This window comes from Convolutriloba macropyga, chromosome 9, assembly GCF_964194025.1.
Source record: "Convolutriloba macropyga chromosome 9, txConMacr16.3, whole genome shotgun sequence".
Taxonomy (NCBI): Eukaryota; Metazoa; Xenacoelomorpha; order Acoela; family Convolutidae; genus Convolutriloba; species Convolutriloba macropyga.
Window position 1 is genome coordinate 29,067,128 of NC_134476.1, and position 24,797 is coordinate 29,091,924.

The 24,797-nt window shown below is 38.1% G+C and overlaps 1 protein-coding gene across 1 annotated transcript in view; it reads left to right on the forward strand.

The window, feature by feature from the left end:
* LOC142345310 (uncharacterized) overlaps positions 1 to 12,831 on the forward strand; it is a 17,696-nt gene extending 4,865 nt beyond the window's left edge. Inside the window, exon 2 of the mRNA XM_075397301.1 lies at positions 12,200 to 12,831. Coding sequence (XP_075253416.1) covers positions 12,200 to 12,332 — 133 coding nt within the window. The 3' untranslated portion in view covers positions 12,333 to 12,831. The remainder of the gene's footprint in view (positions 1 to 12,199) is intronic.
* Positions 12,832 to 24,797: the final 11,966 nt, after the last annotated feature.

Below are 24,797 nucleotides of genomic sequence, written 5' to 3' on the forward strand. Positions count from 1 at the left end.
AATTTCTTTTTGTCCTGTCTCTTATCTTCCACTATGTCGAATACTAAGTCAACTAATTTAGGCCTCTAATCTTTGCGTTTTTAACGCTTCTTAAAAATGCAGCGTAGCGTAATTGATGTGTTTTGTAAAGCGCTATGCCACCATGTAAAAGCCCCTTAACAGCACAGGTCTTAGCATTCTTAAACATGCATTTTAGCAAATAAAAAAGTGATTGAACAAGTTAATGGTTCTACATAAAGTACTAGAGGCAAAATAAACGCATCGGTATTGTCAGCGGTAAGAAGTATGGCTGCTAATCAAGGAGCATGGGTTCAAGCCCGAGTTGAAAAGCCCAAGGAGCATGGGTACATGCCAGTTATAAAATAATGCGCAATCATGATTGTAATGGTTAACAATGTATTATTTCTGATAGATTAGATAACTATTACATAAATTTCGGCGCGATTTTATGTAGGCTTACTTGAACTTCGGCTTATTTTTGTGCTCACAAAGAGAGAGAGAAAAAGAGAGATAGAGAGAGAGAGAGAGAGGAGAGAGAGAGAGAGAGTGAGTGAGTGAGTGAGAGAGAGAGAGGGGGGGGGAGAGATGAAATTTCAAGAAGTTGGCAGTTCGCAACTTGTAATGAATTTTCGGTTAACTGTTATCAGATTTGGTTTTCTTGTTTGCGCTCTTGTTTGAAAATGATTGGTAGAAAAATGATTTCGTTCAGTGAGTAGTAGTTGGCTGGGGCGTCATTGACTCCGGAAGTCCTCCAACGAGCAAATGAACATCACCGTTTCGAACCACTTTTATAGTCACAACTTTTTGCAGCCATAAAAAACTCCGCAAGCTAACCCCCTCTAAATTAAACCGCTCCGAGGGCCATGATTAGATTAGTTCGTACGTGATTAAATTGACTCAACAAAAAAATTTTGTACTTTACAACTTTGAAGTTAGAGATTTGGTTCAGCTAAGTTAAAGTCGATGTACTCTATGTGTAGAGAACACGTTTCTAGTAATGTAAATTCAGAGTAAGATAATGTTAAGTTCAGTCTCTTTTATCGGAGAGTTACTGTTTTACACGTGTTATTTGGAGGAAATCAAGTTCCCACTTTTTTTGGCGGGAAGAGTTTCAAGTTTTGTAATATTGGCTTTGGTCTTCTTGAATTGATGCATTATCAACAGGCCCCGAGGAGAGGAAACCCATAAATTCAACCAAAGAAGGGGAGAATGATGTAACCAAGAGACCAGAGGGTAGCTCGCGTTGCCTAGATTTCCGTTCCGAGAAAAAGTGAGCAAAAAATCGCTAATCAGCCAAAACACGTGAAAGACTTGCAACGGGGCGGACGTACGTACCGTAAGATGTTTTTACCTTGACAACGCGTACAGATCCATCTTTTCCAGGCGAGGTTTCGACAGATTGTCCCAGGGGCCATATCTCACGGGGAGTGAGGTCTTTGAGGATCCACACCAGGTCATTGACTTTCAACGAATCACACTGTTCGGACCATTTGCTTCGCTTCGTTAAAGTGGGAAGGTACTCTTTAACTAGGCGTCTCCAGACGTGGTTCATAAGCTGCTGCACGTTCCTCCACGACTCGAAGGATGCTGGCATGGTTGACGAAAAGTCTCCTGGTGGCAGTGAATTGTAAGTTGTCTGCACCAGGAATTGATTTGGGGTGATGGGTTCTTCATTATCTGGTACGTCAGCCACATGTGTAAGTGGTTGAGAGTTCAGCATGCTTTCGGTCTCAACCATGATGGTGTGGAAGACATCTGATGTAAGCCTCTTGCTCCCTAGAATGATCAGAATGATCCGTTTAGCTCATTGTCTGGTACGTCAGCCACATGTGTAAGGGGTTGAGAGTTCAGCATGCTTTCGGTCTCAACCGTGATGGTGTGGAAGACATCTGATGTAAGCCTATTGCTCCCTAGAATGATCAAAATGATCCGTTTAGCATTTTGGATCAACCGTTCCCACGCACCACCAAAATGTGGTCCGTATGGTGAGTTAAATTTCCAAACTGTGTTCTTTATAAGAAGTTCAGAGGCAATGCGTTGATTGTCGAGACTACGGACGCATCGCTTCAACTCTTCGTTTGCCCCGACAAATGTTTTGCCGTTGTCAGAATAAGTTTTGGTTGACATCTTCGTGATGCAAAACGTCGGAGGGCGTTGAGAAAGGTGTCCATGTTTAAATCAGGGCATAACTCAAGATGTGCGGTACTTGTGACCATGCATGTGAAAATGAGGCCGTAGTACTTGGTGAGTTTGTTTTTGGTGTCTTCGATATAGAAAGGTCCAAAGAAATCAATTCCTGTATTAGCAAATGGGAATTGCGAGAGAGTATCAGGAAACCTGCACACTGGTAATGGCGCAATCAACGGCTGGATATTTTGGGCATCAAAACGGCAGCACAAAAAACATCGAAATCGGATGCTTAACAATGTTTTCCTGAGGCCGATAACAACGTATCTCTGTTGAACAAAAGCTTTGACGGCCTCGGTACCTTGGTGTATACAAATTCTAATCGCATGATCAAGATACAGGCGTGTTATTGAGACTTTGGCATGAAGAATTATTGGTAATATAGCTAATTGTAACTCTTCAGGAGCAAATTGTAGTCGGCCTTGTGATCTAAGTACTCCGTTTTTGTCTAAGTACGGATTTAGGGCTCGAATCTTGCATTTAGAGTCTAGTTTAAGTCCTCTTCTTAGCGAGTGAATAGCTGAATGGAAAACTTTTTCCTGTGAAATTCGAATTAAGTGACTGTGTGCTTGGTTGATGTCGTCTGCAATGTACTGCTCTTTGTTATTTCGTTCTTTTTTAATTCTGAAGAGCAGGTTGTAAATATTTGCGAGTGTTAACAGCAGTTTTGTCCAAGATCGAAAACGGGTTGGGTCAATGACTGGTTCATTCGGTTTTGATGTACTCGTTGTGTGAACAAAATATTTTGTTTGCGGAGTTCCAGTCGGAGTAATGTTTCTTTAGGAAATCAGGAGCCTCTAACCATTTAGAACATATTTCTTCTGGTTCTAGGCCAAGTGTTCCATGGTCTGCAGGATTTTGATTTGTTGGTTTATAATGCCATTGATTGGATTTTGAAGATTCGTGTATTTCTCGGATTCTGTTGGCGACAAACAGTTTCTGTTTCTTCTTTGAAACAATCCAATCAAGAACAACTCGACTGTCTGTCCAAAAATGTGTATCGTGTATCTTCAGTGTTGTCTCTTTTTGAACTGTTTTCAGTAGTCGTATCCCGATTATTGTGGCCTCAAGCTCAAGTTTTGGAACACTCAACAATTTTAAAGGAGTTACTTTGCATTTACTGATTATGAAGCTGGTTTCTGTTTGTTTGGTGTTATCTTCATAACTTCGTAGATAAATTATTGCTGCCATAGCACAAGTAGACGCATCAACAAAGACGTGCAATTGATGTTCAATTTCCTGTGAACTTGCAAAAAAACTGAGTGCTCGCGAGTGTTCAATGGGGGTGATCCGAAATAGCTGTTTAGTATTTTTTCCAATGGTTAATGTAATTTCTCGGGTAGCGGTGTGTCCCATTTTAAACCCAGTTGCCAAATTTGTTGCATTACAATCTTGAAGCGTATAGTCACTGGTGACGCAATACCGATTGGGTCAAAAATCGACGCAACATGACTCAACAGTTTTGTTTGGTTATACATAGCTGCATTCTTTGGAAACTCTTCCAATGGTCTTATGAAAAATTTATCATCAACGAAATTCAATTTTTGTCCTAATACGCGAGTGAAATCTTTTGACTCGTCTAAGTCTTCACATGGAATTTGTTCCAGCACTTCGGGACAATTAGAAAAGAACTTGGTCAATTTGAAACCTCTTCGTTGGAAGCATTCTTTGACTTGCATTACACTGTCTTTCGCTTCAGTGATAGTGGGCAGCGAATGAACGTAGTCGTCCATGTAAAATTGTTTTGTTATTGCTGCAAAAGCTTTGGGACTATTTTCTGCATTGTCTTTAGCGCATTGATTTAGGACAAAGATGGCCATTGAAGGCGAACAAGTTGCCCCAAAAATCAAGCGAGTGAACTGATATTGCATTATAAAATTGTTTTTCGATTAGAGAAACCTAAGTGCAGATTGATCTTCTTGTTTCACAGCAATTTGCATGAACATACTTTCAATATCTGCAAGTATTGCTACTGGATGTTCACGAAAACGTAGCAAAATGCCAATTAAGCTGTTCAAGAGATCTGGTCCTGTTAGGAGGTTGCTGTTCAATGACTGTCCTCGATACTTTGAAGCGGCATTTGCCACCCGTCGAATTTTTCCCGGTTTGTTTGGATTTTGAACAGGATGATGAGGCAGGTACCATATTTTTCAGGTTCAGGTTTTGTCATTTCGACTGGTTTTATGTAATTTTTGATTAAGTCTGTTGAAAGCGTTTGATCGTTTTTTCTTTCAGCGTTGGATTATTACCGAGTCTTTTCTCCAAGCACTTCAGCTGATTAAGAGCACAGTAATAATTGTTCTCCAAAAGGCAAGGCGTTTTCCAAGGAAAACCATTTTCATATCGCTCAGAGATATGTCGGATAGTTTTCTGAAAAACTTTTAAGGCATCGTTGTCTTCATCTGAAAGAACAGAACAGTTTTCTTGGGTTCCTTCACTTTCAATTTTCCAGAATTGCTTAACTAATTCGCTTAAATGTGGTTCTTCCGTCTGCTGTCTTGAAACATGATAAATGAATGGTTTAGTTGTTGTTGATTGATGGTTAATTGTTGATTCTGAAAACTGGAGAGAAGTTTCATACTCCCCAGCTAATGTCCATCCCAGTTTTGTTTTTCACACCAAACGGTTGATTGATGATTCCGGGTATTACTTGATTGGATGAGTGTAATCGAAAATGTTTACACCTAGCAGGGCTCCAATTTTGCCGCCAGCAACCTGAGGGAAATGTATGTGGCGCAGATTATTAAATGTGTCACATAATTGATTCAACTCAAATATGTTGGCTGGTGTGACGTTCATTGCTGGCGTGCTGTATGCACGAGATATCTCAAAGATTTGTCTCAATGATTTATATGAGTGATAATGACTGGCGCTGTTATCTTTGAGAGTGGCATTTCGTTCTGGGTATTCACGTATTGGAGTGTAGTTGATGTTTGCGGTTAGCAAGGAAGTGCTAGAACGTTCGCTATGGTGTCAAGCAAGAATGTGCACTGGCTGCCATGATCTATGAGTGGATACGTATCAAAGGCTTTGTTGCCATTGACAAAAGACACCGGCATCAACTGGGCAGCGAATGAACGTAGTCGTCCATGTAAAATTGTTTCGTTATTGCTGCAAAAGCTTTGGGACTATTTTCTGCATTGTCTTTAGCGCATTGATTTAGGACAAAGATGGCCATTGAAGGCGAACAAGTTGCCCCAAAAATCAAGCGAATGAACTGATATTGCATTATAAAATTGTTTTTCGACCAGAGAAACCTAAGTGCAGATTGATCTTCTTGTTTCACAGCAATTTGCATGAACATACTTTCAATATCTGCAAGTATTGCAACTGGATGTTCACGAAAACGTAGCAATATGCCAAGTAAGCTGTTCAAGAGATCTGGTCATGTTAGGAGGTTGCTGTTCAATGACTGTCCTCGATAATTTGAAGCGGCATTTGCCACCCGTCGAATTTTTCCCGGTTTGTTTGGATTTTGAACAGGATGATGAGGCAGGTACCATATTTTTCAGGTTCAGGTTTTGTCATTTCGACTGGTTTTATGTAATTTTTGATTAAGTCTGTTGAAAGCGTTTGATCGTTTTTTTCTTTCAGCGTTGGATTATTACCGAGTCTTTTCTCCAAGCACTTCAGCTGATTAAGAGCACAGTAATAATTGTTCTCCAAAAGGCAAGGCGTTTTCCAAGGAAAACCATTTTCATATCGCTCAGAGTTATGTCTGATAGTTTTCTGAAAAACTTTTAAGGCATCGTTGTCTTCATCTGAAAGAACAGAACAGTTTTCTTGGGTTCCTTCACTTTCAATTTTCCAGAATTGCTTAACTAATTCGCTTAAATGTGGTTCTTCCGTCCGCTGTCTTGAAACATGATAAATGAATGGTTTAGTTGTTGTTGATTGATGGTTAATTGTTGATTCTGAAAAGTGGAGAGAAGTTTCATACTCCCCAGCTAATGTCCATCCCAGTTTTGTTTTCACACCAAACGGTTGATTGATGATTCCGGGTATTACTTCGATTGGATGAGTGTAATCGAAAGTGTTTACACCTAGCAGGGCTCCAATTTTGCCGCCAGCAACCTGAGGGAAATGTATGTGGCGGAGATTATTAAATGTGTCACATAATTGATTCAACTCAAATATGTTGTTTGGTGTGACGTTCATTGCTGGCGTGCTGTATGCACGATGTCTCAAAGCTTTGTCTCAATGATTTATATGAGTGATAATGACTGGCGCTGTTATCTTTGAGAGTGGCATTTCGTTCTGGGTACTCACGTATTGGAGTGTAGTTGATGTTTGCGGTTAGCAAGGAAGTGCTAGAAAGTTCGCTATGGTGTCAAGCAAGAATGTGCACTGGCTGCCATGATCTATGAGTGGATACGTATCAAAGGCTTTGTTGCCATTGACAAAAGACACCGGCATCAACTGTAGTTGTTCAAGCCAGTCTCTCGGAGGAGACGGATTTTTATTAGCGCAGAAGCTTTGATTATTTGAAGGAGGATCGAGGTTACTCCTCTGAGTATTTGGCTCCTTCGTTTTACCAAAAGATTGTCCATAGCGACAGTATTGTTGTTGTTTTGGCTTGTTGGCACTTCATTTGATGGATGCTGTGTAGGACTAAATGGAGTAGGTCCTGTGGATAATGCTGCTGGCGGTCGTTTCACTTGTTTTGAAGGTTCGTGTAGAGTAGAATGATGTCGGCCGTTGCAGGACTGGCAGTTCTTTTGTGAAGAGCAATTTTGTCTGAGGTGATTATTGCGCGAACAATTCGTCCACAATTTGTTTTTGATAACGATTTTATATCGATCTTGTGGTGATTGCTTTTAGTAGTCGGGACAAGTTGCCAAAAAATGATTATTATTGCAATGGGGGCAATGACGGTTGTTTTGCAGTTTTCCGTTAGCTTTCGCGTTGTTTGAGATAGTTACCGAGAATGACCACTCCCTATTAGAAGTGGTTATTTGTGGTTTAATTGCAGGCTGCAAAATAGCGTTAGAATTGTCTTTGCCAAATAAGTTTTGGTTATTTATTTGTGATGACGGTTTATAGTGAGCCATCGGAACACTATAGTCTTTGACGTGGTCTACGTTGTTTTGTTGTTGTCTAAATAACGTAACGGTTCGCTCGCGATTGATGGTATCGTAAAATTGAGCATGAAGTTCTAAGAATTGTTGAAAGGAACGACGTGAAGCTGGTTCAGCTGTTGTTGTGAGCCTATGTTCCGTCCATTTCAACAAAATATTGTAAGGCACTTTTTCTTTCGCTTTTTTGAGCAATGTGGAATTCTAAAGGTCTGCCTGGAAGCAAAGTATTCAAATATTTGAACTAAGCGCTTTAGAAAATTTGAGAATGCGACAAATGATTTTTTATTATTTGAATCAGTGGCGTGCCATGACTCGAGTTGATTTATAAAGGCGCTCACTACAACACTTGGTCTCCAAAATGGTTCATCAGTTCATTTAGAGCTGTTTCATAATATGCTGGGTTACAGGAGTACGACTCAATGATTTGCTTTGCTTTTCCAGACACGAGTTTGGAGATACGTGATCCGATGTGTCATTTATACCAGTATTATTATGAACCATAGAAAAGAAATTGTTAATCCAATCATGGTATCGCAGAAGGTTGCCATTGAAGTGCGGCAGTGAGAGTGATGGTAGTTTGATGGCTTGCTTGGTACTTACAACTTTGTTGGCAATGTAGTTTTTGCCTAGGTTTTCTGGAACTGGTGGCGGCAGACATTGCGGTAATTGAGCAAAATGCGAAGGTTTTGGGTTGCTGTTATCATTAAACATTGCAACTGTTGGACCAAGCGATTGGGAAATTACATTTTGGTAGGTATTGCTGTTGTTATAAATTGTTGTGGCAGGGGGTCTGTGGTTCAATTGTATAGGATCTGTGTACCTTTTGTCTGAATTTGGTAGACATAGCAACTGGTTGACTGATGCAGAATTACAGTCATTCATTGTTTTTGTCCTGTACGGTTGTACAAAAAGACTTGGTTCGATGTTTTTTTCAATCTCATTGCGAACGAAGTGGTTGCCGAGGAGCTGTTGCTGGTGTAAATTCGGCCAAGACCGTGAACTTCCAGCTATCTGATCTTCTGTATTGTGCGCAATATTCCTCGTTGCGACTGAGTTCCGATGTTAAAAGGCTGGTTTAACAGCTCTCGATTTGCATCATATATATTATTCCCCTTTTCGTCTGACGTCATTGTGATTTGCGAAGTACCAGTGTTTATTTGAGTATTCATTTGAGAATTGGACACCGGTACTGTGGGATAACTGTTCCTTACTTTTAAAGGTATCGTAGTTTCTGCCATAGTACCAAGAGGAAACTGATAATTGTGAATCTTTTCTGTACTCATGACGGTTTGCTGTACATTCTGAGTTTGAATATGACACACTTGCTCTTTGAGACTTTGTACATTGATGTCAGGTTCTCCTGAGTCAAGTCGCGGTTCATGAATTTTCGTTTTTGGTCTGACAACTGCTGGCACTGTTTGTTTGCCACTTATATTATCTCTTGTAGTGGAAAGAATTTGAAATTCCGATTGGTTTTGTGAAGTAGAACTTTCTAAACCGATCTGTGTTTCACGGTTTTTCAAAAATACTTGATGAGTTTGTTGAGCTTGAATTAATAAAAAGGGTTCCTGGGGTTGTTCATATGGCCCTGTTACCTGTTGAATGGCATTAGGGGAGATAATTGTAAAAGTCGACATGTTATCAATATTGTTAGGTACAGGAAACCGATTGTAAGGTTTGTTCTGAATACTAATTTCATTGCCAAATTGACACGTCTGCGGGTACGTATCCTCAGCGGGTGTTTTCTGTTGTTGAGTTATGTTAGGCTCAACATTGTTTTCACTATATCCTGAAATATGTTCAGCTTTTTGTTTAGTATTTGAAATGTTGGTGTTATGTTGTTTAGTGCCAAAACTTGTGATTGTGGCTGTTGACGTTTGAATTTTTTGAAAATCAACAAACTTTTTGTTGGAGGTTACATCAACCTCAAACGAAACGTCTATTGGTTGCTTTGTTGGAAGTAATGTGATGTCTCCTGATGCGTTGGAATTCAGTTCGTCAGTTTGAATTGTTTCAAAGGCAAACGGATTTGTGGATGTATCCAGTTGTTGGTTCGCTTTGGACTTTTTTGCTGAGAAGGTTTGACTAGTTCTCAGAAATTTTGATAAGTGGTTGTGTATTGCTGTTTGTTGGCAAAAAGAGGGAAGGCTTTGTCCTGGGAGGTATTGGTGGAGGTTGGAGTAGAGCTTTAACTTCATTTTTGTTGTCCGGAACCGCCTGTGTTGACTTCTCGGTTCGTTTTGGCGATGATCTGTTGGAGTCAAGAAAGCGTGAGCTGCACTTCGAACTGACGCTAATGTCATCTCGTAATCTTGTGGACGACTGTCTGAGTTGTCCGTTGTCATCCAGGCTATTGATTTCTTGTTCGAAGATCTGCAAATTTGAGAGAAGGTTTGACTGTCTTTCTGTTATTGATGAAACTGTGCTTGGATAAGGGTTTTCGAGGAAAACTTTTTCAGCGGCTTTTCTCAGTTCCTCCTTTGTTTCTTTGATGTTGTTTATTAGAGGAGTCAGCGTTCTAAAACTTTTGCTCTGTGAAATTGCGGTTTGCAGAAGCTCCAGTTGATTCTTGAAATTCAATTCTGACATCTTAAAAATGTTCAGTGCGATCTGGCAGGTCAGTGTTTTTCTTTGTCATCTTGCTGTTTTGATCTCTTTCTCTTTCTTTCTTAATTGGAGATAGGTAAAAACAGCTTGAAAATTTCCTCGCGGCGAAACTTTTTTGAAGGAAGGGGTTTGAGATGCCCAACACCAATTCAACAATAAGATATAATAATGTTTTGTTTGATAATTTTACCCAAAGGAAATCCCTCCAAAATCAGTTACACTATATTATTGAAGCTAAATCTAGCTTTATGATTTTTTGTTTGAGAAAAACGGAAAACTCTCGAACGTGTGAACGTAAACCGTTTTTTTCAACAGACTCAAATAATTGCTAGTTTTTTTTATGAATTTTTAGCCAATAAACTTAGGATGACTAAATAATTGTTACATTAGACCGAGGACTTTTGCTTTTGTTAGTTGCTCACAATTAAACTCCAGATGTTTCTTTTTCCCTCAAGTGAATGATACCCTAACCAAGTGTGTCTGAGCAGGGAATAGAAAAAAAACTTCAGTTAATTCGTAATTAGGAAAAAGGCGATGCGTTCAGGCAACACGAGCTACTGAACACAAATTAGGTAGCTTGCAAAGAAACTTTTTTGTAGTGAGATCTTTTCTGTTGAACTGTTTCTTTTATTTTTGCTGTTTTGAACACAAAACTGAAGAATCTTTTATGTGAAGGTAACATATGAAACTGTCTTTAATCATCAATCTTCATCATCTTTTAAGGTGACGTCTGAAACCAGTTTTTCTACTGTGACAGTTGGTGACTACTGTGACCTTTGGAGAAAAACTTCCTTCATCTAATTGGTAACGTCTGTAACCAAGGAAAAAGGGACTTCAACTGTAACTGCTGAGACAGAGGACAAATTAAAAGAAAAATCTGAGCTTTATAGAAGCTATGTTGACATAAGTTTTGATCAAGATTTTGCTATCTGAGTTGGAAAATTGCAGGAAGCGTACAAAATGATTTCGCTTATCAGCTTGCTTTTTGATCAATTGTTTTTAAATATTCTGGCTCATGTAGCTTTCACTTTTCAATTACTTAGCAAAAGCAGCAAAAACTTTTTTGTTTTGCTTAACGATTTTATTGCTGCTGTTTTAAACTAGCAAAGAGCTTTTCTTTCCAATAAAAGTGCAGCCATTCATCAAGAAAGAAAAAGCGAAAAGTTGAAAAAGATTCCAACAAACTTTAATATCTGATTCTGAAAAGGTAAAACTTTTCTATCAAAACCTTTTTGCAGTTTTTTTTGTTAGCAAGCGTGTCCTTTTCTAACAAGATAAAACGACACTCGATTTTTGTTTTGATGCGCTTGAGTTTAAACTGTTATCAACTCTTTTTTAATCGAAAAGTTGCAAAAGAATCAGTAATTTTTTTGTCCAAAAGTTTGAAATATTGCCAGAACTTTCAGAAAACTAACAGTTGCTTCTTTGCTCAAGCTATGGTGAAAAATACCAGTTTCTGGATCAATGTTTTTTAAGGGGGAACGGGACTTCTTAGGTAACGTCTGAGACCTAGGGCGATCATCTGCGGTAACGTCTGAAACCAAAAACAAATGTCATGGCCTTCTCTAGGTGACTACTGAAACCTATATTTTCCAAAAAAAAATGTCAGATTTTGATTTTTTTTGGTATAGTAAAAAAAATGTCGTCAAAGAACATCCATTGTCATAGAATACCTATTGTCATTGAATACCCATTGTCATAGAACACCAACAAGACAGAATTCCGCCAACAAGTAAATCTTTTAGAATTCCAGTAACTGTGTAAATCAAATTCCACCACCAAATTGTCATAAAAAAACTCAAATTATATTCACTAGAGCGGGCGGAAAAAGGGGGATGCTTGTGAGCAAGAAAAATATGTTTATCAGAAGGATTGCAAAAAAATTCGCACAGAAAAATCACCAAAAATATGTACTCTATGTGTAGAGAACACGTTTCTAGTAATGTAAATTCAGTAAGATAATGTTAAGTTCAGTCTCTTTTATCGGATAGTTAATGTTTTACACGTGTTATTTGGACGAAGTCAAGTTCCCACTTTTTTGGCGGGAAGAGTTTCAAGTTTTGTAATATTGGGTTTGGCCTTCTTGAATTGATGCATCATCAACAGTCGGCACAGGCCAGTTTATGGGTTTTTAAGCTGCGTCGATCACTTTTCAACTTATTGGTGTCTGTTATCGGTTGTACTCTACTTCACGTCTACGCAGCGATTCCGACAATCTCGCGGCTGTGTTTCACTGATTGTTAGCTGAGCAAAGTGCAAAACAAACTGTATCAATACGCTGAACAATGTTTTTTTTGGTTAACTTTGCTTTTGTCGATTTCTATCAGGTATGTGGGGATTGACGACTTCCAGTGCCACGGTGGCCACTACCACTTCGTCGTATGCGAGGTCTCTCTCGAATTCCTTGAGAAGAAACAACAGGAGCAGGTCGCGATTCAACAGCCAATTTACACTTTCTGATCTCGTTTGCGGGCAGTATCCAATCCAATACAAAGCGTTGTATCAAAAAATTTATCAAAATACTGTCAGAAGTGTTACATCACATACTGTTTACTGTAGTTTATACCAAATATGTATCAAAATACTATCAAAATAACATTGATCCAATCTATGGTATGATTTGATTTATTTATCTGATTGCACGTTTTGAGGAACATGTGATCTGATTTCACTTTTTGAGGATTGGTTTGATATGGTTTGATTTATTTATTTGATCCGTTTTCGCGTTTTGATCTGATTTCACGTTTCCTAACAGAAAACTCATCTACAGCCAATTTACAATCTGGTGTCGTTGAATGTTCTTGATAATGGTATCATACTCACACGTAGTGCTAATAATTTATGCAAATAAACGAAAATTTAAACGTAATATTGAAAGTATTCAAAATTTGTAATATTGGTTGATGCTCGAAATTAAATTTAATATATAAAAGTAAAAATTATTCAAGACTTCAGTGTACACACTTTTTAATAAGTAGCGTTAGCTGTAGCTCGAAACTGCTTTTTTCCGGCGTAGAATAATTTATGCTACCGTGTAAAGTGTTTGAGTTATTGATCTATGGAGGCTGATTACATACAACGAAAGATAAGATACCTTTGAGCCCCTGTAGACTTGTCACCTGGAGCACCTGGTCGCTAACACACTATGATAACATCTTTCATCTATCTTGTTGGAAGTTTAAATAAATTACAAAGCAAAGGCAGACCTGAAATGATTATTGCCCTAACGGAATTCGGTCACGCTCAATATCACTAGCCTGCATTTTGAGTGTCACCCACTTCCGCAAAGTTCTTGTAAGTCCCCTATATTAACATACCAAAAGACAAAATTTTGTTACTTGCTGTGTCAAATTTGACTGACACAACTCAAGTCAGCCTTTGCGGTGTGATTCAATCTTGCTTAGTAGCCTGTCTTAAAAAAAGATCTTTAGAAATCTGGCATTTTTACTCATATCCTGTCGGGCATTACAATTTCTCGTTAAATAACAGTCTTGAAGTTTTGGAGATACAACTTTTTTGGAAGATCTTGCAAGCAAGACATCATGCAAGCGTACAGTTTCATAACAGATGAAGTCAAAACTTTAGTGTAATGCAGGCATTGAGTGAAAAAAACGATTATAAGTGACATGAGACAAGTTAGCATTACTTACCGGGTCGAGGTTTGGTAAAAAAAAATATAAGATTAGAGGTGAATAGCGGTGAAAACAAAAACTTTTTTCACCGGAAAGCGCCCGCATCTATCAGTGTCGAATGCATTGATAGCGTTGAATTTTTGTGAGATTAGCGGTTAATTTTTTTTTCACCGCTTACTGGTAGCGCTCAAAAATTTGTTTTTACCGCATTCTCCAGTTTGCGGTGAAAATTTTTTCACCGCTTAAGCGGTGAAAGCAAATTTTTCACCGCTATCAACAGAATAAGGTGAAAATTAATTTTTTCAGCGTTACCAGCAGAATGCGGTTAAAACAATCAGAGCTGCCATCAGAATGCGGCGAAAATTTTTTTCAATACCTGATGAAGAAAAACCAATTCTTTCTAGAGAAAATGGATCCAAAAACTTGGCTTTCAAAACAAAACTCCCCAAACATAAAGAACGGGTTACTATGAGTTGTGTTCTACTCCAAATACTCCTTGGCGCATTCAAAACAGATTTTTTTCGGATGTTTTAAATTTTTTTTGAAGAACTTTCTTGCTTGTTTGAAACTAAAATTTACGAAAAACTAATTTAATTCTAGGGAAACTGGATAGGAAACTCTTGGTACATTAAGCTCCTCATACATTAAGCTCCTCATACATTAAGCTCCTTCATTCATCCCTCACTATGAAATTGGTTCAAATGCAACACCTTGATCTGTTGAAAGTAAAATTATTACTACAAAAAACAAAAAGAGACTAAAACTAACGTTCTTAAGAGAAAATAAACAAAGAAATCTGGATGCCTTCAACCTCTAGTAAAAAAGACAAAAACTCTGGCTACGATTTTAATTGGATGGTAATAAATCGTTGAGCCCTTAAAAAAACTATGTTTCAAAACTGCTATTCGCATATTCTCAACTGAAAAGTGACGAAGACCCATCATTTTTTTAGAGATGCGTGACCAAAATTTCTTTTCCGCATACGAAGGGATATGAGTCATACAAAATTGAGTTTTGATCAATTCATTTAACTCCTTGATTCAACGAAATTAAATTATTCGCTTACTTCGATTATTCGCTTACTTCGATTATTCGATTATTCGCTTACTTCCAATCATTAAATATTGTAGTTGCGGTATGAAATATAAATCATGAAAACTAATGTCCTTAGACATGGCTGATAAACAAAAAATATTTGGTTGAAATGCTTATCTTCTATCCATACGCTCATTATCTATCTATTAGTTGAGCCTCAATCGACATCACGTTGAGCCTCGATCGACATACATAATAACTTTTTTAATATTACCAGGTTGTTTTTTGTTCAGCACTATTCTTGCATTTTTGTAATACAGCTATTCCAGAGGCAAAACTTTGTAAGATTAGTGGTTAATTGAGCGGTGAATTGTTGTAAGAACTGCAATTTTTAGCGGTGAAAATGATTTTTCACCGCATAAGCGTTGCAAGAAAAACTTTTCTCAGCTTAAAAGTTTGTTTTCATCGAATTCATCGCATTGAGCTCAACTCTTACACATTCCAATCAACTTCACAACAAATTGTTGTTATTTTTAAAGCAATTTTTAGCGGTGATTCTTGACCAGAATTGTGGAAATTATTTTGTCAAGCATTACTCTCCTGATCTGGTTGAAAAAATTTTGGTATAATATTGCCAACGAAATTGCTAAGTTATGACCTTAAGCACTTTTTTTTGAGTCGATAGGAGTATCCTACTCGCCAAGTCTCGATCTTGATGAATCTTAATTTTATTCTGCTTAGAATCTTTTAATTTTGTCATTACAAAACTTGTAGATGGGGATTGGCTTGCGCTCAAAACGCTCAAAATTCTAGGTCTTCTAGTGGCTTGTTTGAAAGTGTAATAATTTGTCCCCAAGAAGTTTGCCACCTCGGTTATTTTAAAATTTAATTTCGAAAAAGTGATAGGTAAAAATCAAATATTGACTCTCATAAAAATGTTATAGCCATATAACAAATAATTATAACCAATTAAACTCAGCCATTGTCAATTTTTGTCCAGTAATTTTCATACTGGCCAGCATTTTTGTATGTTTCAAAACACCAATCATTTAAGTCTTCAAAACAGCTCAATGCAATTAGACTATGAATTTCGTAAACGGAATACTAATTAACGCATTATGTACGGCTTTCTGGCTGTCGCACGCTATGGTATGTCTGCAGGTTCTCTCAGTGCGCCTCAGCTGTAGACTACGAGATTTGAGTTTCGCGGTGCGCAATCAGAACAAATTCCTTTCACCTAAATTGCGGCGCTAGTTCGCGGAGAAAGAAGAGCAACTGAATTTGGATTGAACGAACTAAAGTTATGTCTCAATTACTTAACAACAAAACGTGAATGTATGATCAGACATGTCTAATCACGGGGCGGGAAACAAAAAGAAGATGAAGTAAAAGCAACTCATGATAAGAAAATTGAACAAGAATAACTAAGAAATGAAGGGCAATTGAAATGAGCTAAATAAATACATCATATGAAATTTACTGCACCAAATAAATAAAGTGAATGTTTATATATTTATGTATCACATAACCCTTGATGTGAAAAAAATGTACTTATAGTACAATTTTTCTCCTTTGTAGATAACAATAATAACACTATTTTTAAATTAATACTTGGTCCCCGTTTAAATAAATAGTAACGATATATGTACTGGTTATCGTATCCAAAAGTAAATTAACACTAAATTAAGATATCAACAGATTTTCCAAAGTTTTATTGAATAATAATGTATTTCAATCACATAGGTCTCCTGATTTTCTACATCAAACACTGTCATTGACTTTTCATCCTCATCCAAAACCGGGGTCTGCTGGTCAATTAGTAGCCTAACACGCGGGTCAGGAAGTGATACTTCTTCGATAACAGGGGAGATTTTTGACCCTTCGGAAAGCTGGGTTGCGATTGTTTGGACCGTTTCCACAACTAAAACAGGTGGAGTTAAAAGTTTTCGAGGTCTCCCGCCCGGCGTGGACGTTGTGGCGATGCTCCTTTAGTTGAGGCGGAAGAGGAGTTATCAGAACCGTAATCAGACTGACTAAGAGGTTTCTGTCCGCAGCTCGTTTGCCCTGCATTGCAGGGGGTGCTGCTACTACTTGTTCTAGGGCTGAAGAGGAAGCTGACTGTTGAGGAAGTACAATTTAGCTGTGCAAGTCTGCTTGCTCATCGTTGCCTTGATTTCGTACCGCGGGGAAGTTTGTAATTTTTGGTATATGCCCTCGCATCGCACGTGATATATTCGATCGAGAAGATGAAACTCCACTACCGGGTACTTGCCTGCGATGTTTCATCTTGTCGCGTTTCAGTTTATGGGTGAATTATTGCACATGGCTCTGTATTTGCTCGTCTACCAGTTTTCACAAGTGCGCGGCCCACGCTGGTCTGCATCGACTTTTAGTCAAGTCTGCCTTTCCTGTAGTTTTTCAAATTTGGCAATGTCTCTGTTCCGTACAGTTACTATGGCCTTGCTTGGTTTCTTGATTGTAGAGGTTGTGGGGCTCACTTTGATGATGTTTGAGCCCTCTTCAGGTTCTTTTCCGAGCGCCTTTTCCCGTGAATTTTTCGGGCCAATTTGAGCCGAAGTGCTCTCTCTGTGAGGGGAATTGGTCTGCACGTGTCGGAACGGAAAAATCTGGAACCTCCATCGTGTTCTTTATTTCCCGTTTGATTGCATCCCGAGATGCACAAGTCATTCCCATCTCAACCTCGATATCGCTTCTGTTTCCGTTGAGTCATTTGTCATCTGACACGATGTTCTCGGGAGTAACTGTGTCCTCATCTAAAGAGTGCCTTATAATGTTCTTGTATGAGAGGTTAGATAATTTAGGTATAGTGGAGATTACGCTCAGCGGGGTATTAGGTTATCTGCCAAACTGCGCTTCGAAGGGCAAAATCTTTCTTGTTTTCTGTTTGCATATTCGCAGTCTCTGAATAATAAACTTCATTGCATGCTTTACATGGAATGTGTTAGACGCCGATTTTCCTCTGATACATGCCAGTCTATATATAATCGTTTGATTTAGTCATTCTACCAAATCAATAACACCATGATCATTAACAGGAGATTCAACTATTTCGATGTTATTTTTTGATGAAGGTCTTTACTTGATTTCCAACCAAATATTTTGCTTAATCCAATCGAATAGAACGAGGAGTAATTTTCAATATACGTGTTCAAAAACTTGAAAAAATTTGGTTCGTTAGCTTTTTCATAAATACATGCAGTGGGATATTTAGAAAAGCGATCTATTGCAGCTAAAAAGTTTTTTCCCCTTTTCATCGAAAAATGGTCTCCAAAATTGATTTGAATTTCCTGATTCGGTTCAAAGCAAGGTACAAGAAGTCGAAATTGCTTAGCAGGAATTACAGATTTAAGATTCTTACCAATTGCTGTGCTTGGTTTGCATTCCGTTGATTTAACTTTTAGTTCTCGATTCATGTATGGCCATAAGCAGTTTGTGGCCATGAATATCAATCCCCAGAAACCAGGGTGGCTTGCATGAATGTCCTCTTTTAATGCTTCGCGGAGGACGTTGGGTATGGCTACTTCCTCATCAATGCAATCGAAGCCGGAATGAACATGGAGATCTCTCCATTAAGAAAAAATTTAAGGATTCAGCTTTTTAAGGCGGGTTTCGTTATTGTTCAAAATACAACCACGGACCACATTAAGGACTGCATCTTTGCTAGTGAGTGCTGCAATTAATGATATACTAAAAATCTTGTTTACCATTTTGTCAAATGTGGGGACACCTGATGACAATGCTGCGAAGTTGGGGTTGTTGGGGTTGGAGGGGGATTCGGTGTGCGGCAGGAAGTTGAGAGGTTTAGAGGCTGATCAGCGGTGCGAGAGGAGTTCGGGGTAGTGGATAGTGGATTCGGGGGGCTGGAGGAATCCTTGAATCGGCCTCTTGTTATGCGCTTTTTAGAAGGCATTTTAGATTGAGTAGAATTGATGTAGTTAATATCAAAATTTTTTGTGAATTGTGAAAGATATTTTGAGTGAAAATTGTACCACTTATTTCTGGTGTGATTTGTGGCAAAAGGCACTGATTTTTTTTGGTAGATACTTTCAGAATTATTCTCGGAATGTCTCTTATTTGGCGGGAAATTAGACTTTGAGAAATTCGTATTGCGCCTCGCAAGAGCTTTTCATTCCGATTTTGAAAAGATTGTTCGAATTAAGTTGAAATTTACTCAACGAGTGGAATGTTAAATGGTATTTGCGACGCGGGTTTTGCATATTTTAAAATGTCTGAATCACAGCTAGTATATTAAATTGATTTCGCGGCGCGGGGAATAAATAAGAAACATACTGATGTGCACGAGTGGCAAGTGCGTTAATTAATTTTTTTGCTTTGATAATAGGTTCATTTTTAGGTTTGATTTGAGGTGCGAGATCATTTGCTTGTAACAATGTGTGTAAATTGGGTGCAGATTGACAAGATTGTAAGTTTAATGTTTTGATGAATGCAGATCTGAGCTTAAATTTGGCAACAATAAATTCCTCAACATAAGCAAAAACTTTCTTTTTGATTTAGGTGTCTTGAAATTTAGTCAACCAATCCCATTTTTGCCACTGGCATATGTTCAATATCAAATTGAAATTGTTGCAATTTAATAATCCAAGGGATTCAACGACTATTGTACGACCGACTTATTTGAAAGATGTTCTTTCAATATAGAAAACAGGGCTCCGTGATCCGTAATTACCGTAAAAAATTTGCTCTATAGGTAAATTTTAAAATATTTGACAAAGGAGTTCTAGGTCATTAAAACTATATCGTTCTTCACAATTTAGAAAATGAGATGTAAACACAATTGGTTTCCATCCGTCAACCGTTAATTGTTCATGCGCCGCCCGCATGAGCGGGATGCGTCACATTTTATGCGTGTTTCGAGCTGCGGTTTGTAATGACTGTTTTCAGTGGCATTTGCGATCTGGTTCGTTATTTCAAAAAACAGTTTTTAAGTACATCGGTCCAGATAAATTTTGATGACTTTTTCAATAGTCTGGTGACTAACTTGTGCAAGACTAGGAATAAATTGACTAAAATAGTGTACCGAACCCACAAAAGATCGAGGTAACTTTAACGTCTTTGGTGCTTCAAGGGCTAAGATAACTGAGGTTTTGCTCTCGAGGTGCGAAATACCCAATAGTGAAAAATGATATCCAAGCCAATCAATTTCTAAATTAGGATTAATCTTTCGAAATGTCATTTCTAAGATTTTCTTCGTCCAACCGCTTGAGACAATTGGGAACATACTGTTTTTGTTCTTCCTCCGATCTTTTACTAACAATAAGGATGTCATCAGGAAAACAATAGCTATTCTTTAGACCAATGAGGGTGTAATCCATGGCTTTTTTAAATTCTGCCGGCATATCTGTTAAACCGTAAAACAGTTTGAAATCTATAAGTGTTCGTCATGTCGCCGCCGATTATAACAAAATTACAGTGGTTTGCTGTATGAGTTCAATTGACTGTGCGCGTACTTTAGGTCTAGTTGAGATAATTTAGTGGTTTTTTGCAATGCAGGAGCACTAATCTGTTGCTATACATCCGGTCATCGTATCAATGTTGGGCATTTGGTATTCATTTTTGTGAATGACTATATTTAATGTTTTTGAATCCAGTGCAAGTTTAATTGTTTGTTTTTTTTTTAAATATTCACTACGATATAGGAGATAAAATTTTTATCAGGACAATTAGTAAATTTTATTATGTGTTTTTCAGTTAATATTTTTTTGAGTTCATTGTTAACATTATTTTTTTGAGTTCATTGTCAAATTTATGGAGATTAATAGGTATATGTTCACCCTTTTGGTGTCTAGGTTGAAAGTTCTTGTGAAAGTACGATTTAGCCACTCGATTGTTGATCTTCCGATACGAAAAAAAATTGTGGATTGTTAAGGCAATGTGTTTTTAAAATTCTAAAGATGGTGAAACAGTTTTGACTTGATTACCTGGTAACGAGGATGATTGCGTTACTGCTAGTCCTAATTGGTCCAACAAATCCAGACATATTAATGATTTCAGCTCGTCAGCGACGACATTGAATGTAGCCGGACGTGAAGTCTTTCCGTTGCTCGATACCGGAGCTTGTACTTTACCCTCAATACGAGTCGGTTCATTCGAAAAGGTCCTGAGCTGCGGGTTTGCATTATCGCGAACCCAGAATGCATGTGACTGCTTTTGACAATTTGCGACGCGAGAAACTGATTGAGATTACTACACGCACTCCCGAAGTCCACAAGTGGTGTAGTTGAAATGTTGCCAATTTTGATTGGCATGTTCGGAGGTTCTTTTTTTTGCAATATCGTTTTGAATGACGGCGACCATATTGTGTTATTTTGAATCCAGAAAGTGTATGAGCTCCTTCTTACTACTTGCGACGCGAGGGACCGATTGAGAATACTACACGCAAATCCACAGGTAGAGGAGTCGAGATATTGCCAATTTTTCATCGGCATGTTTAGGGGTTCTGTTTTCGCAATATCGTTTTGAATGAGAGCAACCATATTGTCCTCACCGCTGCCGTAATTGGATTCGTAGAGTTGGGAAGATTGAAGAAAGTTTACCGAGTCTTCAGGATGTGGTTCTTTGTCCTCCGTATTTATAGTTCTTTTCTTAGTATTTTTAGAATTTTGGGGTTTCGAATTCTTTTGTTTTTGGAAAACATTATCAAAATGATTCAACAAACCACAATTATTACATGTTTTGCGCTTAGCGATGCACTTTTCACGATTATTTTTGAGCCAGTTTCCAACACAATTCGAAAAATATAAGGGTGGAAGATTACCTTGTTTGTGAAAGCTGTTAGAGAGTGACCAATTCGATGATCGTGAACAAGCTGGAAATTGATTTGCATTCACGCCGGCCGAGATGAGGGTCTTATTTTGTTGTTGTTCTTGATGTTGGTTTTGCATCCCGAGTTCTATTTTGCTAGTTCTAACGCTTGTCTCGGCTCTACTGTTTGTTGTAGGAGTTCTTTTTGTATCTCTGTATCGATCAGATTAGTGATGAATACATCACGTATCAAGGTTTCCTCATTTTAAAAATCGCAATTTTCCGCTAATTCTTTAAGCTTACCATAAAAATGTTCGACAATTTCACCTCGAAATTGTTTAGTGATTAGGAAGACAAGACGATCAAAGGTGATGTTCCGTCGTCGTATGAAAATAGCCTCTACAAATTTCCAGAATTCCGCTATAGACAACGTATCGATCATTTTATGCGAATTTTTGCAATTCAGGATCCTTCTTCCTTCCACCCCGACGCTCATGTAGAGGAGAGAGACTGTTCTCCGAACCGCTAGTGGCCGAGGTTTATCCACACACATGATGCCGATTTCAATCAAAAATTGACATTTTTTCTGCCAATTCATTTTCTGTTGTGCATTGCGGGCATTTTTTTCTCAGATTGTGCCGAAGAGCCAACAATTGTCTCCCTATAGATGGTTTTCAAAGGAAGGTACACCATCCCAGGTTTCGGTCCGAGAAGAGTATCAAGAATAATATTTTCTTTTGCGAGAAGTGCCAGCTTATGTTGGACTCTCCACTTTTCCCATCGTAGAGGAGGATCGGGTGTCGGTTTGTCCCAAAATGCATGTATTCTGAGCAGTTTTCGATTGTTTGCTGGCTGCGAAATGTCGTACGCTATTGTATTTTTGCCGGCTCTCGCAGTGCGCGTGAGCTGTAAACTACGAGTTTTGAGTTTCGCTGTGTGAACTTGGAACTTATTCCTTTCACTTAACTTGCGGCGCGAGTTCGTGGAGAAAGAAGAATAACTGAATTTGGATTGAACAAAGTAAAGTTATGTCTCAATTACCTATTAACATAACGTGAATGTATGATCAGACATGCATGATCACGGGGCGGGAAACAAAAAGAAGATGAGATAAAAGCAACTCATGATAAGAAAAATGAACAAGAATAACTAAGAAATGAAGGGCAAATGAAACTAACTAATTAAAAACATCATATGAAATGGAATGCACCAGATAAATAAAAATGAATGTTAATATACTCAGGTATCACTCTGGCATTGAGCATTTTCTCTCTGCCTCTCGCTCTAGCTCTAGCTCTCTCTCTCTCTCTCTCTCTCTCTCTCTCTCTCTCTCCCTCTCGCTCTAGCTCTCTCTCTCTCTCTCTCTCTCTCTCTCTCTCTCGTGGCGCTGTTATCGTGGCTTGCTGTACTCAGTTATATCAGCTATCAGCGTTAGATAATCGCGTTTTGTTTTTAGCAATTTCACCTAGCGTAAAAATGAATCAAAGGGCGTTCAGGGTTAATCAATAGTTGTAGCAAATCACCCTGGTTAACCGCGTTTGGTAGCTTCAAGATAGCAATTATTTTTCATGCTGAAACATTCTTTTTAGACAAATTATAGTAAATGCATGGTGATTGGGAAAATTGTAGAAGCATAGTTTTTCCGACATCTTAAAGATTCATATAAATTCTTTTTTCAGGAAGTTTTTCACTGGGCCTATGATGAATTTATTGATTTCAGATTTCGTTTTTTGTTCATATCAGAAAAAAAAATAAATTTGGTCGAGTTGGGATAACTCGCTGTGCTTTCAATTGAGTGGAGAGTGGTTCGATGCAGCATCGGTTCAATTCCTTGTTCCAAATGAACCTCTTGTTCTTCCCTTTTAGCCCTTTTATAAGCAGTTTTTCTTATAATTGAAGTGGTGATAATCCAATTTGTCAGTAGGATGTAGCACTAAAAACTGAAGATCTACAGCAGGCTAAAAAGTTTCAAAGCTAGGTTTTCGGTTCAGCCAGTGAATTATGATGCAAAATCTTTGATTGAGACAGATAACTCACTGGCTGAACCAAAAATCTAGCATTGAAACTTTTTCACCTGCTGGAGATCTATCATTTTTAATGCTACATCCTTCTGACCATTCGGATTTAGTGGTTTTTTGCAATGCAGGAGCACTAATCTGTTGCTATACATCCGGTCATCGTATCAATGTTGGGCATTTGGTATTCATTTTTGTGAATGACTATATTTAATGTTTTTGAATCCAGTGCAAGTTTAATTGTTTGTTTTTTTTTAAATATTCACTACGATATAGGAGATAAAATTTTTATCAGGACAATTAGTAAATTTTATTATGTGTTTTTCAGTTAATATTTTTTTGAGTTCATTGTTAACTTTATTTTTTTTGAGTTCATTGTCAAATTTATGGAGATTAATAGGTATATGTTCACCCTTTTGGTGTCTAGGTTGAAAGTTCTTGTGAAAGTACGATTTAGCCACTCGATTGTTGATCTTCCGATACGAAAAAAAATTGTGGATTGTTAAGGCAATGTGTTTTTAAAATTCTAAAGATGGTGAAACAGTTTTGACTTGATTACCTGGTAACGAGGATGATTGCGTTACTGCTAGTCCTAATTGGTCCAACAAATCCAGACATATTAATGATTTCAGCTCGTCAGCGACGACATTGAATGTAGCCGGACGTGAAGTCTTTCCGTTGCTCGATACCGGAGCTTGTACTTTACCCTCAATACGAGTCGGTTCATTCGAAAAGGTCCTGAGCTGCGGGTTTGCATTATCGCGAACCCAGAATGCATGTGACTGCTTTTGACAATTTGCGACGCGAGAAACTGATTGAGATTACTACACGCACTCCCGAAGTCCACAAGTGGTGTAGTTGAAATGTTGCCAATTTTGATTGGCATGTTCGGAGGTTCTTTTTTTTGCAATATCGTTTTGAATGACGGCGACCATATTGTGTTATTTTGAATCCAGAAAGTGTATGAGCTCCTTCTTACTACTTGCGACGCGAGGGACCGATTGAGAATACTACACGCAAATCCACAGGTAGAGGAGTCGAGATATTGCCAATTTTTCATCGGCATGTTTAGGGGTTCTGTTTTCGCAATATCGTTTTGAATGAGAGCAACCATATTGTCCTCACCGCTGCCGTAATTGGATTCGTAGAGTTGGGAAGATTGAAGAAAGTTTACCGAGTCTTCAGGATGTGGTTCTTTGTCCTCCGTATTTATAGTTCTTTTCTTAGTATTTTTAGAATTTTGGGGTTTCGAATTCTTTTGTTTTTGGAAAACATTATCAAAATGATTCAACAAACCACAATTATTACATGTTTTGCGCTTAGCGATGCACTTTTCACGATTATTTGTGAGCCAGTTTCCAACACAATTCGAAAAATATAAGGGTGGAAGATTACCTTGTTTGTGAAAGCTGTTAGAGAGTGACCAATTCGATGATCGTGAACAAGCTGGAAATTGATTT